Source organism: Lactuca serriola, chromosome 1 (genome assembly GCF_051521515.1).
Source record: "Lactuca serriola cultivar US96UC23 chromosome 1, Lser_US96UC23_V15, whole genome shotgun sequence".
NCBI lineage: Eukaryota > Viridiplantae > Streptophyta > Magnoliopsida > Asterales > Asteraceae > Lactuca > Lactuca serriola.
In genome coordinates, this window is record NC_136408.1 from 224,129,515 (window position 1) to 224,149,006 (window position 19,492).

Sequence of the window (19,492 nt, forward strand, 5' to 3'; positions counted from 1 at the left end):
CTTACCAAAGATGTGAACTACTTAATGAATATCCTTAGATTTCAAGCCAAATTTCGAGATCTTCAAAGGAGAAGAAGATGATCTTGAGAGTGGTTTGGAGAGAATTTTTGGTGAGGTGTGTGTGTGTTTGTGTTGTGTTCGGCCGAGGATAGAAAGAGAGACTTTGATGAGATGGTTGCATGTAAACATTAGTTATAAGCATCGAAATCCTAGGGATAATAAAGAGGTGGCAATGGAAGTGGGTCCATTAAGGTCCATTAAGGCATTTTATTTTATTCTAGGCCCAATATGGACCAAAATAATAAAATAAATGGAAATGGGTCCAATTAGAGCCCATTTAAGAGTTCTAAACCCAAGATAGTCCAATTGGAAGCTTATTGGCCCCTTGGGCCCAATAAGGAAATCCTAGTCCAAAATGGACTTAAATCAGGATTTCTAGGGTTTCCAATTCTTTGTTGACTATTTGCAGGGCTTGCACGAAGTGTTTGATTGAAATTCTATTTCTATTGAATGAGCATCATACATGCTTTCACATTGTTGGTTTACATTTGTTATCATTGTTCGATGTTTACAAGGCATTCAAATTCCTAGTTGTGACACAAAGTGTGCATGCTTGGAGCATGGGACAATTGTTAGTATAATTCAAGTGTCAAGTTGGTTATCTGAAACATTAAACAATGAATAATGAGTAATCAATATGGTGATTAAATAAAAGGTGTCTTATTTATACTTAAAAGTTTGGTACCATATAGGATTAAATATTATAGTTGTGTTTCGCTTTGCATGTTTTGACTTCCAGAATAACAAGGTTATTCAGAATAACAAGGCTATTCGAACCTCCACAGTCGATCATACATTGGAAGTCGGAATGAAGCAAGGATGTCATGAATCTGTCTGTAGATTGTCTAAAGTGTTTAGGCATAGCAAAAGTTTTTTGCAGAGTTCATGAGTGCTTTAATAAGATTAGAGTATTAGATTAAACCCACACTCACTTGAATCACTTCATAGATTTATCACGGGTGATTGTGAAACGATAATATTGTATATTCTTGAAACCAAGACGTGTGAGTTGTAATTACGATTCGGTTGCACATTGATAATATATAAACGCACTAGTAAGTTGGTTTTATAAAACATATTTTTGTGTGTGATTTGATGAGTAAGAGCAATCGAGCATTTGAGTCGAAGTTTATCCATTCCTTTTACCCAAAGTGGGATTAAAGCGATATATGTGGCCCTCGATGATTCAGTGATGACACCCTAAGCACTTGGCCAAGCTGGGACTAAGTTGATGTGTTCAATTGTAGTCTATTGTCAGTCGTCAAAAATCGGATGTCGGGAAACAATACATAGACAGAGAGAATGATTTAAATCCATGTCTCGTGTCTATACGGTATCTTGAGAATGGAGGAATACATGATCCCTTATCTAAAGGACACGCGTATTTGATAAGATTAGAGTTGAAAACGGCTTTTGAAAGATATGATTGTTGATTAGGTTCTGAAGTTATGCATAATAGTTATTAGACTTATCCAAGTGGGAGACTGTTGGATTAGTGTCTAAGTCCATAACTATTTTCGTATGTACTTGACCCGATTATGAGCATGGTCCTTTTGGGTTGCCTTCACCATAGCAACTTGTAGGAAGTATTAAGGAGAGAGGAGATTAATAATGATTTATTAATATATTATAAGAATAATATATTAAAGGAGAAATCATATTGTTTAATTAATATTAGTCAAGAATTAATTGATAATTAATTTTGTCGCTAAAAGACATTAATTAAATAAAGGGGACTAGAACTATCAATCGTGTGATAGTTGAATATTGGGCTAATGGACTCCATAGAGGATGGAGTGGATGAATTTTATGGGGAAACCCATAAGAAATCGTCCAAGGCCTCTAAGGAGGGAGTCCATGCATGTCACACCCCGCTAAAGCGGAAACGCAAGGTATGACAGCGATAACAGTTTCATTGCAAAAGATAAAGATACATCACCATAGCAGTATTTAAAAGTTTACAACCCATAGCTTCAAAAGAAACAAAATACAAGTTTTTCAAAATAACATTATTCAAAATATAACTTCATAATAGCTTCAACACGATGCAGCATGCTCTATGATGATGAATCTTTACATCCACTTACTAATTATTTCCTGAAAAAAGCATGTAAAACGAGCGTCAACTATGAAAATAGTTGGTGAGTTCACAAGTTTATAAATCGAAGGTACAATAATGCTTTTCGTAAATACAAGTACATTGCTTTAATGATAAACAAAGTTGATTGCTATTAATGATTACAAGTTTATTGCTATAACGAGAACGAGCTTTGTATGTGTATGAGCAAACAATGAGTCTCAACCGAACCTATGACTGAAGCCCTATCGAGATCTATGCTTATCGTTCCATAGATGAATATAGTATCATGTACTCCAGCGATTCGGGCGTGTGAGGAGTTGTCAATTCCTAATAGCGCTATCCATAATGACCATTGGCTCAAAGAGTTAATGGTTAGAGATAAGGGAAGGGCCTTAGTACGATAAGTTCTCATGTTTCGTGTTGCATAGACATACATAAAGAAACATAGCAATACAATAGCGATCGTGTTCGATACAAATCAATTTAAATACAACATACAAGTAATAGTTTTTCTGGACATGCTTTTCCACCCCAAAACATAAAACTGAAAATAGGGGAGTGCGTGAATACTCACGATGTTTTGTGTAGGCACAAGCGGTACTTCGGGATGCACCAACATCTTACTACCGGGATCCTACGACATCAAACACACGCACTAGTGAGTTTCCATGTCGATATCTAATGCTAATATACTAAACTCTATATATAGGGAAATGCCAATTTATGTTTTAGTATTGGATTTTATATCAATTAGTTACACTTTTTCTGAAGTAATGAAATTCTATATATCGGGCGATTAATTACAACATTGGAATATAAATTTTCCAAATTTTTAAGTCCTTATTACAACATAAATTCATGAAAATAGCATTCAAAGGATAAAAATTCTCAAACTTTTTATTTAACTGTTATTACACAATACTAAGCTGGGAAAAATATAAAAATGGATTTCCAAGCTGTTTAATTATATTTTATGATTTATGGGAATTTATTCCAATAAAAATTGAAATAAATAGAAAACAGTTTCCAAAATTACCCAAACTTTTTATTAAATTGTTATAATATATAACTAGGCTGGAAAAAATATAAAAGGTATTTTTCAGTGGTTATTTCTATTTTGTCTTGTTTTATTCCTTTAAATAGTCATTAATTAAAGAAATAATATTAAACAGTTACAATAAATCACCATAAATTTTTGTAACATCATTTACAGTATAAATATGCTGGGAAAAATATGAAAAGTGGTTTTCATCATGTATAAACTGCTTTTGGTTATTTATGTGTATTTAAGTGCATTTTAATGCAATTAACTTTAGAAAATAAGAGAAAAATTGTTTACATTAGAGAAAAATCCTCAAAATATTTATATATAGCCTCCTACTGTATAATATGATATCCTGGTAAATTTTCATGAATTTTGGATGATCAGAACTATTTTTCCCATTTTTAGACCATTATAATTACCAAAAATTGGGAAAAATAGTAAGACATGATGAAAAATCTTGAAATTATTTTCTGGCGTCACCCATCATAGTTAAGGTATGCGAAAATTGTTAGATACAATTTTCATATCTTCTAAGGTGGTTTTGTAGTTTATCATGTCCTAAACAAAAGAAAATTAGAAATCCTATTAAACAGTAACAAAAATTGATGAGATTTGGTGACAGGTCATTATTCCACATAAGGAGCATCCATGGATTTATTTAGGATTTATTAACCTCTGGAAGTATTTTATATGATTTATGCCCTTGGTTTTAGCAATAACTCTAATAAATCAAAGAAATAACAAAAGCTCTTGAAATTTCCCAGATTATCTCATGCATGCAAGGGCTTTCAAAAGGAAAAATGTAAAAAAAATTTATTCAGAAGATAAATGAGGGTAATGATTCCAAACAATTTAAGAAAAGTTGCATGCAATAATGCATGAAGTGTAAATGTGGCTGAAGTTCACGAATTTGTGTAGCCCATTCAGTGAGGTTTTAAGCCACGAAATTTCAACAATCATTCACTAGATATGTTAAGTTTCTAAGGTATTTTTCCTCAGATTTATGGTTGGGTTTAAAGCCATTTATTATGCAAGACAAAAATAGTGATCACAGAAAAAGAGCTGTATGCGCAACCATTTTGTAAAAATTTCCAAAAATCGGATATTTAATATTTTACAGTAAGACCAGTTGGGTTTGAAAGTTAACTCGTGGAACTAACCAATACAAAAATAATATCATGATTTGGTTAAGAAATGATTGAGTTATGGCCGTTCAACGTTGAACAAAGTAATCTGGCAGATTGCATGTTTGCTTGTGTGCATTATTAGGGTATTTCAACAAGAACATCATGCATGTCTTTGGTAAGGCCCGATTTCTAACACATGCATGGAATGAATGAGCATCCAAGATGTACTAGAAATGGTTTAAATGCTTTTGGCCATGCATGAACACAAAAGAAATGGAGAAGAACATGAAATATTAGGTTTTGATGTCACATGATCATATGTGCATCTTTTTCACTCCTTGCATGGGTTTGACCCCGGATTTTCACCGTTTCTAACACATGCATTGTGTTATGGTGATAATCTACAAACCAAAAGGGAAAATATAAAGATTTCTAGCCATGGAATGGCATTGAATCCGAAAAGAAGAGAAAACTAAGAAAGAAAAGGAGTAGAATCATGTAACTATGGAAGAAGATGATGTTGTTTACCTTTGTTATGATCTTGAAGGAAGTAAGAACACTTCAAGGGCTTCACAATCTCGAAATTTTGCAGAGAAATGAAAGGATTTTCGTGAGTTTAGAGAGAGGGAAGAAGAGAGTGAAGTGTGTGAAGAGTGGAGTGTAAGAGAGTGAAGAAAGAAGAGGTGGAGTGGGGGTTTTAGCTTAATGATTGTGTTTTAGGGAAGAGAGAGTGCATGGGGAGAGGGGATGGCCGGCTCTTGAGTGGGTTAGGTCTCCTCTCTCTCAATTTTTAAACTTTATAAAAATTCCCTCCTATATTTTATAAAAACCCAAATTTTATAAAAGTGCTTATTTAGTAATTTTGGATTTATTTAAAATCTTGTTTTCAACAATTAAATTATGATTAATACTTGGTAATTTAGTTCCTATGTCATTGAGTATAATTCTTAATTTGATTAATAACAATTTGATATTAGGAAGTTTATAGCCAAATTTTATAAAGTTTTTAAGCTTTATAATTTATAACTTTGGATTTTTGGCTCTTTAGGGTTTTTGGAATATTGTTTGATATTCACAACATGTTGAAGTATAATTAGAATGTTTTAATTTATTTTTAGGGTTTTATACCCTATTTCAATTATAAAAAAGCTTGAAGCTTTATTCTAATTATAGTATTGGCATTTCCTATTGTAGCTAAGCAACTTACTAGAATTGTAAGTATCGAGTATATTCGTCCTAGACCTTAGTTGGATCCTAGTTTATGCAATATTTTTGACCTAATTTATACTACTAGGTCATGGCATGTTGTGCATGAATGGTTATTATAAAGATGCATGAGTCCGAGAATGACCTGAATTGGCAGTTGCCACAATGCACTTCTTAGAGCCTAAGCAATTAGATTAGGGTTTCCTAAGTTCAAAACCCGAATAGCCTCACATATTTAAGGAGCCCTAGGGCACCAAAAACGTGGCCAACTAATTCCTTAGGGTTTCTAGACGTTTTTGGGTGCCTATTCTCTTCTCCTCCTTCATCCTTATTTCTAGTGGTGCTTGCGACTCCATTAGAGGTGCAACACTTGTAACACTAAGCTTTCTGAAGCCAATTACAAGGAGGAATAGATTGCCATTGCTACATAACAATCAAAGGTATTCTCTAAATCGTAATTTAGTTTATAATATGTTAGATCTATGGTTTATAGCTTTGGATATTCAATTGCATGTTCATTAGACAAACTAGATCCAAATGCTAATAGGGTTTGCATGTACACCATATGAATGTTGTAGTGCTCAAAAGGAATCAGTTATGAGTGGTGGCGGTGGTGGTGGATGATAGTCAAGGATGGCGGTGGCGGATGGTGGTGATGATGTCGGTTAGTTGTTTTTGTGGGTGGTGGGTGGGGGTGGTGGTAATTGGTGGTAGAGGTGAGTGGCGGTGACGGTTGGCAGTGGTGGATGGTATTGTTTGGGTGGTGAATGGTGTTGCTTAATGGGTTTTAATATTATATGATCATTTTAATTTAAAAAAATTATGTGGTAAAAATTTGTTCTCAAATATGTTCTCACAATAAAAATGTTCTCGATTAAACGTTATATATATATATATATATATATATATATATATATATATATATATATATATATATATATATATATATATATATATATATATATAGACACACACACACAGAACATGAGAACATGGACTCTCTCTCTCTCTCTAAAATGCATGTTCTGTGCTCTTTCTCCCGATGATGTTCTTCTCCAATACTTCCTTTCATCGATCTTCTTCTCCAATACTCCGCCTCATCGATTGCTAGATACTTCATTGATTCGTTTTCCCCCAAAATTAACACCATCACATTCCAAAACCTGAGGATTATTCATCGTTCAACATCTCGTCTCATTACCACTTCCAAATCCAGATCCACTTGATCCAACTATCATCATCGATAATCATCAATTGATAAATTCTAAAACGATCAAGGCTTGATTATCTTCAATCATCAAAAAGATGAAGGTGTGATGTGGTTGGGATTCATGGCATCAAAGATGTTTAGTTCTCCTTCCTCTTCCGTCTATGACAAAGTTGTGATTTTGATTCAGAAGAATGACGCAGTTGTAGCACACTTCATTTAATTTCTATGGCAATTCTTTAGGTTAGTAAATAATTTTGCTTTCTCAATCGAACTCATTGACTTCCTTTCAACATTACAGCCACGATTACGACTTTGTTCTTTATTGCAAGCATGATTCATGGATGATAGCCATGAAGATCCACAGCTTCCTCATCATCGCAATCCCTATGATTTCGTCTCCCCGGATCATTTATCAGGTAGGTACCTTTATGTTTTCACTTTCAAAATTGCAAAAAGAATCCGACATGTATGATTTTTGATTCTGGGAACCCTAAATTTTATTCTCGTTTGGAATTTATGTAGAATTGGGCACTTTGCACTGGAAGCTAAATCCAGACAAGTACGAGGAGGATGAAGAATTAGAACATATTAGACCTACTAGAGGCTACAATTACATGGTAATATGACACACTTTTAACCTAAATTCAACCGATGAACCTGTTTTTTTCCTTTTCTTTTTCAGCTTAAGATGGCAGTAGAGTATAGTTTTAGGTTTTGTGACTTCATTTTGTAGGATTTGCTGAATTTATGGCCTGAGTAAGTTGAGAATTATGAGCAAAAGCTGAAGAACTTCTATACAAAATCCTGTGAGATAACTTTACGCTTTCAAAACATGTAGTTTTATTTTTATTTGCTAGAATTTTATTATTTGTTAGAAATCATCAAGTAAAATCATGTATTCACGACCTTTTGGATACTTTTCAACTAACTTGATATTATAAGTCAAAACACATGTATCTTCAAAGTATAAGACTTAGGTTAAAATTTGATGATGGAATTGGGAAACGATTGAACGAAATGAGAAAAACTTGTTTGTTTTGCATGGTGTAATGGAATACTTGATTCTTGAAGGAATGTTATTCCTTCCATTTGTTAATTTTCACTCCTTATCATGGAATAAGCAATTTCTTTTTATGACAGATAAAGTTGTGTATTGTTTTGGATATGGAGATTTCAGCTTTAGGAAGGGGGCTAACTATTCCTGATTGGAGGTTTTTTCAAGGACTTTATAGTATATTAAAGGTTTGTTATTTTTATTTAATTTATGATGTTCTTTAAAGCATCTAACAAAAAAAGGAAAAAATAATAAAATATATAAATACTTGAATTCTTTTTGTTCACAACATAACAATTTTTAAGCTTTTGAATTACATGTGGTTCACATGTAAATCACAAGTGAATCACATATGAATTACATGTGATTCGCATGTAAATCACATGTAATTCACATATGAATCACATGTAATTTACATGGAAATCAGAAGTGAAATTACTTGTGATTCACATGTAAATCAAAAGTGAATCACATATGAATTACATGTGATTAACATGTAAATCACATATAAATAACTTGTATTTCACATGTAAATCACAAGTGAAGCACACCTAAATTACATGTGAATCATAAACGTATGACATAGGAATTACATGTGATTCACATGTAATTCACATATGAATTACATGTGATTCACATGTAAATCATATATGAATTACAGGAGATACACATGTAAATAATATGTGATTCACATATGAATTATAGGTGATTCACATGTAATTCACATATTAATCAAAACTAATTCACATGTAAATCAAAAGTGAATCAAATATCAATTAAATGTGATTCACATGTAAATCACAAGTAAATAACATATGAATTACATGTGATTCACATGTAAATCGCAAGCGAATCACATATGAATTGTGTCTATATGCACACAAACAATTTGTGTGAGTGTTCTTCGTTAATTATTTTTAAATTTTTTTTTGTAATTTCACATTTGAATCTTAAAAGATACAATCACATTCGAATATCACATTGCATGATCACATGTGATTCTTACATGATGTATACATGTGTATTTTTGTGACTGTTCTTGCATTAATCAATTTTTTTTTTATTTTCTTATAGATTTTGATGAATTTGAGGAAAATATTGATGAGGTGAGAAGTGATAAAATTGAAGAAAATATGGAAATTTTGATATGAAGAAATGATAACACTATGAATCTTTGGAGTTTTTTTTTTGATATTTTTAATATTTTATTTTGTATCGAGTTAAATACTTATAGTATTATGTTTATAGATTGATTAATAAAAATGAGATTTTTTATAATTTACATACGAATATTATAGTATAAGAGATATACATATATGAATTTGAAAAACTATGAATATATACACCAAAAACATTGTGTTTTTTGTTAAAAAAATTAGGATTTTTTTTAAATATTCTAGGTGTTTTTTTTTTTTAATTTACTGGTTTACAAAATTTATCTTTATCAAAAAACGCCGTTTTTTTTTTGAAAAAATGCAGTTTTTTAAGAATAAAATGCAAAAAAAAAATTATAAAGAAAGTTGCAATTAAAAAAAAGGATTTTTTTTTAAATTGGAGTTTTTTTTTGAAAAAAAAAAACAGTTATTTTATAATAAATTTGCAGGATTCTTTTTGTTTTGAAAAAATTGCAGTTTTTTTAAAAAAAAATGTGTTTTTTTAAGTTTAAAAAAGCATTTTTTTTTTTAAAAAAATTATAGTTTTTTTTAAAAGTTTTGCAGTTTTTTAAAAATTACATTTTTTCATTTTTTTTTTAAATTCATGTTTTCTGAAAAATATTAAAAAAACTCTATTTGAAAAAAATTATTAAAAAAAATCGGAAATTTGATTTATTATGTTAATTTTGTCCAATAATACAAAAAATAAACATTAAATGAGATCAATAAGATTACGATGAGGCCATAATGAATTGATTTTGATCTAAAGGTCCACATATAGTTTTCAGATTTTCGGGAAACTGTGAGTGTCAACCCATCTCACCTATATATATATATATATATATATATATATATATATATATATATATATATATATATATATATATATATATATATATATATATATATATGGCAAGTTACAAAGAAAAAAACTATTAAATCTTTGCTATTAAGGATCAAGCAAACCAGGACGATGGGGAAGCTTATCATTATGTCCCGAGAAACAATCAAGCCCACTTCTGCAACCCCTTCTTATCTCCGAAGATATAATCTTTGTTTGCTTGATCAACTCGCTGACCACAAATATGTGCAAGCGATTCTTTTTTACCAAAACAATGGCAATTGCAGTTTATCTGCCGATGAAAAAGCCACGATGATGAAGAAGTCGTTGGCACATAGCCTAGCACGTTACTATCCCTTTGCCGGCAAGTTATGCACACCTACGACACCGTTTGTTGATTGTAACGACGATGGAATTGTATTTGTTGAAGCGAAAATCGACAGCCAGGTGAAAATATTCCAACATATTGGTGACCAAGATGAAAATATTGACCAACTTTTTGTTGATGTTGTCCATAGTAGGAGTATTATTGGGGTTCAACTGAATCACTTTTCCTGTGGTGGAATTGGTGTTGCTGTCTCTATGTTACACAAAATTGGTGATGGATGCACTCTAGGCTCATTTCTGAATTATTGGTCTTCAGTTGCTCGTTATGGCTCAACCGAACACAAAGAGTTACTGCCTCTTAATCCTTATTTCATTGATTCCCCAAGTACCAATTATGTTCCGGCTGAAACCCAATTTATTGATCAAGGTTATGCTAATCGTGTCATGAGGAAATTTCGTTTCCCTAACACTAAATTAAATGAACTCAAGAATAAGGTCATCGCCATGGCAGCTGGATCTTCAACACCTATACGGAATCCTACACGAGCTGAAGTACTAACCTCTCTACTTTACAAAACCGCCATTGCAGCAGCCACAACAACTTCAGGTTGCTTTAATCCATCTTATTTGTTTATTCCGGTGAATATTCGTCACAAATTTGTGGAAAAGCTGCCCCAAACTTCGGTGGGAAATTTGGGGGTGATTATAATGGTACCTACGAGGGATATGAGTGAGACTTCATTAAGTGTGACGGTTGCGAAATTAAAGAAAGACAAGTCGAGAGTTGAAGGTTTTCAAAGTGTTGAACATGCTTTTGAACATATCAAAGCAATGCACTTGAAATTAGGAAACGAAAATTTAGAAGATGTTGCCAACAGATCTTATTGGTGTTCGATAGTATGCGGATTTCCTTTTAACAACGTAGATTTCGGATGGGGAAAGCCCGTAGCTTTAACTCTGGCACTTGGAAGCGCCCATAAATATGGTTTTATGCTGAATGATATTCCGAATGGAGATGGTATCGAGGCACTGGTAATTTTGGAAAAAGAAGACATGGAAATATTTAAGTCCGACAAGGAGATGCTTTCATTCAGCCAAATTGACCAATTTTAGTTCTAATTTTGTGCTAGTATTTCCGTTTTCTATATGTATTATAATAAACACTTATGCAACTACGACATTTAGAACCATTTGCTACATATACATAATTATATTAATAAATTGTTACACATTAATGACCCAACCGAAGACCATATATATGTTTGATATTTGATTCTAATGAGAAGATTTCAGGTTTCGTATTTCAAAATTGGCGTTCATCAGTGTATTGAATAAAAATGTTATAGGACCAAAAACATGTATAACAGGTAGCCACATACAAATCTTGTGGCGCTTTTAATTCCCATGATTATGTGGTGTATCTAAGAGTATAAAGTGTACATGGAATTTATAAGTCAGGGGGTGTTGTGCCATTTTTCTTAAATAATAATAATAATAATAATAATAATAATAATAATAATAATAATAAAACAAATTTATTTAACATAAATGGAATTTATAAGTCAGGGGGTGTTGTGCCATTTTTCTGAAAGATATTTTGAAAAAGGAATTATCGTTGGGGGCAGATTCCATGTGCATACAAAACCTGAGGGACCTAAAGTATGGAAAACCCGAACTTGTTGACTTCTTTTGGTCCAGCCACACAACTTTCCTTATGTGTCCTTTTGCCTGTTTTTGAACAGCATAAATGGTATCCTCGAAAGAACCTCTGAAACAAATACTTATGACTTCTTGAGTAAATTACATGAAAGGTCCTTTAAGTTTGCATTTTTTCCTAAAATAATCCTTAGTAAAGTTTTTTTTCCCTCAGATGGTACCTACTGACATAACCTTGAATGCAAACGGTCCTTTGGTTTGTTGTTCGTCTAAAGCAACTATAACATGCCCCATGTTGTTTGCATATGACGGTATTTTAATCATTTCATCTAAAAGGACCTTTTGTGAACAATTTATCCGAAGACCTTTAAACATTAAGGTGGTGGGCACAGAGTTTTAGACATCTCTCTCTCTCTCTCTCTCTCTCTCTCTCTCTCTCTCTCTCTCTCTCTCTCTCTCTCTCTCTCTCTCTCTCTCTCTCTCTCTCTCTCTCTCTCTCTCTCTCTCTGAAAAGTTGTTGATCATCCCATCTTCTTTAAGAAGTTGGTTCGATCCTTAGTTCATATTTTATTTTTGCAACTCATTGTAGGGTCTTGACGACAATTGTTACGTCCATGCTATAGCAAACAACCTGACATACGTAAAGATTATGTTTAGCATAGACGAAATGTTATTTCCATTTAATTTTGTTTTCCTATGCGTGTAACATCTGTTTCTTGAATTATCACCAAAGGTTCTATAGAAAGACTTTGCACATTCATGATAAATCATGGTGGTTTGTTCACCAATACGGTTCCGTTGTACATTGAAGGACTTGTGGATCACTTTGATTTTGTGAACATTGATGTCTTTTTAATCTATCAGTTAGATGATATGATGGTAGTTTTATGGTAAAATGATGGAGGTATAATGCTCTACCATTTCATAATCCTAGAGACAGACTACAATAGTGGATTGCTACCCCTCGGCTGTAACGTCCCAAAAACTATGAGGTAAAAATTTCATTTTTAATTCAAATAAAACATTAATTATCTTTAAGCCAAACATTCATTATCTTTTCTAAATATTTAAAAGTAGTTTATAAGAAAAAACAGTTATCAGAGTACAATCAGAAAATCATCATAATGCAGAAACATGGATGGATGTGCCATGATAAAGTCGTTCCTTTTCCTTTCAAACAAGAATTACCTGAAACATAAACTAAAAACCGTAAGCACGAAGCTTAGTGAGTTCCCCAAAATACCATATACTAATCAAACATACTGCCAGACATATCTAGGTGCTTCCATACCCTTTCGGTATATTTCAACCAGATACGAACAAGCATATCCTGGTGCTTGCGTACCCCTTCGGTCTATTTCAACCGGATACTGACAAACATATATGGGTGTTTGTCTACCCCTTCGGTCTTTTTCAACTAGATACTAACAAGCATATATGGGTGCTTGCAATCGCCTTTGGTCTATTTCAACCGGATACCGGGTCTATTTCACCCCTACTACTAGCACATAATATCATCAAGTAAATACAGGCATAAAGGACGATTATCAAAACGAGAATCATCACAATACATCATAAACTAGTGGGCTGGCATAGGTGCCTTCGAACTACAAATGCTGCGAAGGAAGACTCACCTCAAACTATTGATGACCAACTAACAACTCGGGTTGCCGAACTGAATAACCTTGTACCAGCTATTAATATATACAACCTTAATGAATAATTAACCCGATACTCAAAATATGAGGTCCAATCCATAATATAACTGTTGGATTAGTGTCTAAGTCCATAACTATTTTGGTATGTACTTGACCCGATGGTGCATGGTCCTTTTGGGTTGCCTTCACCGAAGCAACTTGATAGGATGAATTATGGAGAGGAAGGATCAATTATGATTTATTTATATATTATGAGAATAATATATTAAAGGAGAAATCATATTGTTTAATTAATATTAGTCAATAATTAATTGGTAATTAGTTTTGTGACTAAAAGAGATTAATTAAACTTAAGGGACTGGAATTGTAATTATAAGATAATTGCAATTTGGGCCATGGATTGCCTTTTATTATAAGGTGGACGAATTCTAATGGGGAAGCCCATATGAAGTCGTCCAAGGCTGTAAGAAAGGGCTCCATGGGTTGCTTAGGGCTTAAGCATCCAAATTAGGGTTTCCTTGTTAGATAACCCTAATTGCCTCACTATATATAGAACCCTTAAGGCTCAAAAACGTGGACAAGCAACCTTCTAGGGTTTTCACACGTTTTGGGCAGCCTCCATCCTCTCTCCTCTTCATCCTCTTGCTTATGGTGTTTGTGAACCATTAGAGGAGTGACACTTGTGACTCTAAGCCTTCCAAAGTCAATTCAAAGGAGGAATTGGGATTGTTATTGCTACATAACAATCAAGGTAACATTATAAACTTATTCTTATGATTAATATGATTACTTGAATGCTAGAATTAGGATTTATAGTCTTGGATTCAAAGCATGTACAATAGAGAAACCTAGATCCAAGCATTAGGGTTTGTATGAGCACATAGGATGTCTTATGACCAAAACCCATCAGTGGTATCAGAGCCTAGATTGGTTTCTTTTGTATTGATGCTTGATATAGCTGGAAAATTCGATTTTTTGGATTCTGGAGGCTGGACTCGCCGAGTCCATGGCTGAACTCGCCGAGTCCATGCAGACTCGACCAGTCCAAGGCTGACTCGACGAGTCAACTCGTTAGACATGCGGATTTTCGGGTTTTTTACCTGTTATGACTTAGGATAATTGCCATAATTGTTTAAACTTAATAAAATTCGAATTTTGTTAATCCCTTATGATTATCCTTGTCAAAATAAAAGATTTTGGTCATCTAATTAGATAATTGTTACCTTATTTGATATATGTTAAGTTATGGAAATTATTTGATCATTATCTTGCAAGAATTTGAACTAGATCTAATTAGATAACCACCAATTATAGTTAATTGTCTTATTTGAATTATATGATCTAGAATATTCTTGAAAAGTTTGGAATAGTTTTAAATTAATCCCTTTAGGTTTTATATTTTAAATTTGAACCCAAAAGTTTTGTTGTTTTGAAATTTAAATAGTTAATTAATTAAGGTGTATAATTAAAAGAGATTTAATAAATCCTTAAAAGTTTAGGTTTACAATTTAATTGAATTAAAAGTATAATTGTTAAATTAGACCACATAGTATTTTAAAAGTGTTAAAATACACCCTATACTATATATATAACATGAAAAGTCTAACATTATATATATGTATGAGTAAAAGTCAGTCTTACCGTTAGTAGGCCTCATTCACGAAGCTGGTCTATAAGGGGTGTTTAAGGAAATTGCCTACAAAATGGCGATTAAATGGGTATCCACTCTTACCCACCGCACTCTTGACTAGTGGAGGGTCGTTAGCCGAATGGGTAGGATAGGACGAAACCTTCCATTATAAGTATAATGAATTACTAAAGTAACTAAATGTTTTTCAAAATTCCCAATCTTAGTTACTTAGGAAAGGTGAATTGATGCAATTGCATGAAATTACACTTTGTGCCCTTGCGAAGACGTTAGTGGAGCGTGTGTGGTTAACCGGCACACTAAATGGTTCTAAGCAAAGGTAGCAAAGGGTGACTCAATGTTTGTCATAGTTCGGTGGAGCGTGTGTGGTTAACCGGCACATCGAATAGGTGACTGTAACATGTGAGGGTACCATGTAGTTTGCATGGTTATTCACACCCGCTTTGTGATCCTCGGCATCCCAGTCACAAACAAGAGGGGCATATCGAGATATAAACATGCCATTGAAAGTTCAATGTATCTCAAAGGATCTAGGAGTTTTCATAGATTTAAAACTTAAATTTCTTTTTCGTTTTTAATGGTGGAAATTAGTGAATCGTCATTCACTTACCTTCAAATATTCTGCAACTAGATTACGACATCCCTTTTCTAGGTTGTAGCATATTATGTTGGGTCCTAGCCTTCGAATTTCATTTGGGTGATTTACTAAGGACTCAATCTATCAACTAACTTGAATTCGTTTTTCTCCCGTATTGTAGATGTCAAAGTTTGACAACTATGGTCTTCTCAAATCCCATGGAACAAGCATTCCACATGAAGATGATATTCCACGATTCGATCGAGGAACAAGAGATCATGCTTCACTTCCTCCTCCTCCTCCAATTATTCTCAATAACCCACAAGTTCAAAGGCTTGAAAAGTTCAAGATCACTCAAGCCCTTTTGGCAAGTAAACATAAAGAAGGAAAGTCGGTGTGTGCATACGTCCTAGGGATGAAGTCACACATTGATAGGTTAAGAATGTTGGGATCCGTTGTCTGTGAGGAAATGGCTATTGATTGGGTTTCTTCAGTCACTTCCTAACTCATATAGTGAGTTCGTAAGAGAGTACTGTATGATGAACTACGACGTGACCCTTATAGATCTCACCTATATGCTTATTGGTGCTGAATCAGAAATGATTTGGCGCAATAGAAAAGCAATGTTGATTGGTGAATCTGACTTCAAGAACTCTATGGATATAGACAATGGCAACGAAAGACATGCTATGATTGAAAATTTTGATCATAAGAGAAAGGCGATGTCTGAAGTAGTTCCATGTGTTGTTCCAAAAGAGTCAATTTGCTTTTATTGCCAAGAGAAGGGGCATTGGAGACGAAGCTGCCCCATTTACCTAAGAGATCTAAGAGATGGGAGAGTCGAAACGCATGACTCTAATCTAGGTAAAATCCATTAACTAACTCTTTTAAGCTTCTATTCTAGATTCTTAATACATAATGTGATAAGATTACAATTGATGTTTTGTAGAATCGAAGAAAAGAAAGGAAGCTTAAGGGAAGAAGTGAGCAGAATCTAACCGTGAAGGAATGGATTTTGATCGCGTTTCTCGAAGATTAGATTCTTGAACTACTACTTAGAGTTAGAATTAGATTGCTAAGAAAGATGTATTAGCATAAGTTTTTCAATGAGTTGCATTGTAAGGACAAATTTTTCCGCAATAAAATAAATTTTGATTTTAAATTTTATTTATTTATCCTTACAATGGCGTGTATGAAAAATTGGTGTTAAAATGTTTCTATTATTAGCAATAATGGATTTGGTTCTTATTATGTTATTTATGGAAAGTCGAGAATTTACCAAATAGGGAGAGTTTCTCATCGCCCAAGTTTCAATTGGACAGAAATTTGGAATCATGCAACTTGGTTGCACGATGAATGAGAAATTTCGTATTTGGAAATTAGACTAATTCATTGACAAAGTGTCAAGTGAAAGACTAGGAGATCGAGTACACAAAGTTGTGTGTTGATCAAAGTCCACCATAAGAGTAACGAGATATTCGTCATGATTTACTAAAGGTTTAGTAAATATAATTATACTTATAAGATTAAGTGTAATTCTAAATTGATTGAAAAAGTTTAAATCAATAGTAGAACGAATAACAAGAATCAAGTAGGCAGAGAGATAAAAGTTTCTCCATTCTAAGAAGAAGGGAGAGTACCTTTTATGCTTTATGATAAGTCTTAATGATTAAGAACCATATCTCAATTGATCCTCTAAGTGAGTCTTGGTACAATTGTATGTCCAAGAAGAGGAATCAAAGATTGAAGAAATGGTCAAATCAAGAAGTCAATCATAGTTCGTTCCAAAAACAAGTCTTAAAGTTAAGATTGTGACAATGAGTGAAAAGTATTAAGAAGGTTTAAAACATTCATTAAATGTGGTAAGTTGTGATGTCTTAGATAAGACAAAGACCAACTAGGACCAATTTATGAAGAGTTTTGATAAAAGCTACACTAACTCTTGAGTATTTGTTTGTCAAGAAATGGTTATTGACAAAGAGAATCTTATATGTCAAGGAGTCAGTGGGAGCCTTAATGGTCTTGAAAGGTTTCAAGAACAAATCAAATAAACCTTATCGATCATCACTAGCACACGAGTTGAGGTTTACAACCTATCGTAATGACAATATTTCGATTATGTGCTGTTCCAATTAAGTTAATTATGCATGTAAGTTCTATGAGTTCTCATTTTGAACGCATAAAAGGCAAAGCACCTTAATCGATGAAAGGTACATTGATAGGAAAGGGTGAGCTGCTTAACTAGTTGGAAGACATGGTGGGCAGCAGTGCTACCATAAAGGCAAGAAATTAAGATTAAGAAAGTTCGGTCCATATGAGTTTGAATTTGTCGTAAACTTTAGTTTTAACAAATTCACATGGATAGGAACACATACACCGCTCAAATCTAAGTGTCATAAGATTTCCTCCTTCATGAAAATGATTGTGAAGAAATGCTTTCACTAAGAGAGATTTTAAGAAGATAGTGATTGTAAAATTGCATTCTCAAATTCAATCATGGTTACGGCATCCCTTTCCATAATTTGAATTGTGAGGTTTGGCAATTAGTCTTAATTGTTTAGACACACATATGAACTATCGAAGGCAAAGGTGTATAAGTTCAAAAAGCCTTGATAAAAGATTATCAAAGCACTAAGTATTAGGAACATGAACTTAAGAAATTCAATAAGCATTGGTTTTCTGAAAGTTAAGATGTTTATGAATACATGTCGAAGCTGGTGGGAGCATAAGTGTTATGTTTTATAATAATCATCATGATAGTGAGAGCATAAAAGTTATGATTGTGTGATTATTAAGGAAAGTATTGCAAGGTTAGCAATATTAATTATAGAAAACAAGAGTCATACTTTGCAAAATCGCAATAGTTGAAGAGTTGTTTTGCTATAATTAAGGAAGAGAATATTATGCTTCATTTCAAATCTAAAGGTTTAGGTTGAGAAATGTTAATAAAATTTAGTCAAAGGTACAAAGTGTGTTCTTAAAATTTCGATTATGATTACGACATCCCTCTTCACAATTCGAATTTTAAGAACATAGCAAATAAAACATTATGCGTCGTGTCCCATACGCTTCGGGTATAAGATCGATTGCAAATGCTTTAATGTTTGACCATTCTAAAATTTTCCAAATGTCGAGCGCATTTAGAGGGAAAAGGGACTAGAATCGGTTTTGACTAAAATAATTAAACAACTATCCAAGGACAATCCAAAGTTCGACGAGGATTGGTCGCTTGTGAGTAGTTGAAAGTATAGTATTGGAAAATATGGAAATGTTTCCATAGTGGATGGACCATATCGACATCATTACGAATAGATAAGATTCTATTAAGAATGAGTTGTCATATGGAACATATGGAAGTGTGTCCATATTTGGAATTGGATATTGAAAAAATCTATATCTAGATTAGGAACTTTTATGAAAAAGGATGTTCAAAGGAATGTACTTTGAGTGAGAAACATCATATCTAAGGAATTGTCTTGTAACAATCTCCGATAGAAGACTTTGTAATATCATTGGCAATAGTCTTTGTGACTTTGGTGCAGTGACATTACGAAAGGATAGTTGCATAGAATGTTAGAATCTAGCATATTCTATAAGTAGCAAGAATTTGATATTCTTTAAACTTATGAAAAACGGATTTGGAGTTGTGAAATGAGAAGGATTGGAAATGTGTTCAATGTGATCTATTTCACAAAGTAAGAACCATAGGTAAACATTGTGTGCATGCTAGGAGCATGGGACAAGTGTTGGAATTCAAGTAAGAAGTTGATTACCCGAAACGACAAATAATGAGTAATCAATATGGTGATAAATAAAAGGCGTTTTATTTATACTCAAAGGTTTAAGGCC

At 33.0% G+C, this 19,492-nt stretch overlaps 1 protein-coding gene across 1 annotated transcript; it reads left to right on the top strand.

The window, feature by feature from the left end:
- The first annotated feature begins 9,909 nt into the window (after nucleotides 1-9,909).
- On the top strand, nucleotides 9,910-11,217 carry LOC145066217 (acyltransferase Pun1-like). The gene has a single exon (XM_079013432.1). The coding sequence runs from the start codon at nucleotides 9,910-9,912 to the stop codon at nucleotides 11,215-11,217; it is 1,308 nt and encodes a 435-aa protein (XP_078869558.1).
- The last annotated feature ends 8,275 nt before the right edge of the window (nucleotides 11,218-19,492 follow it).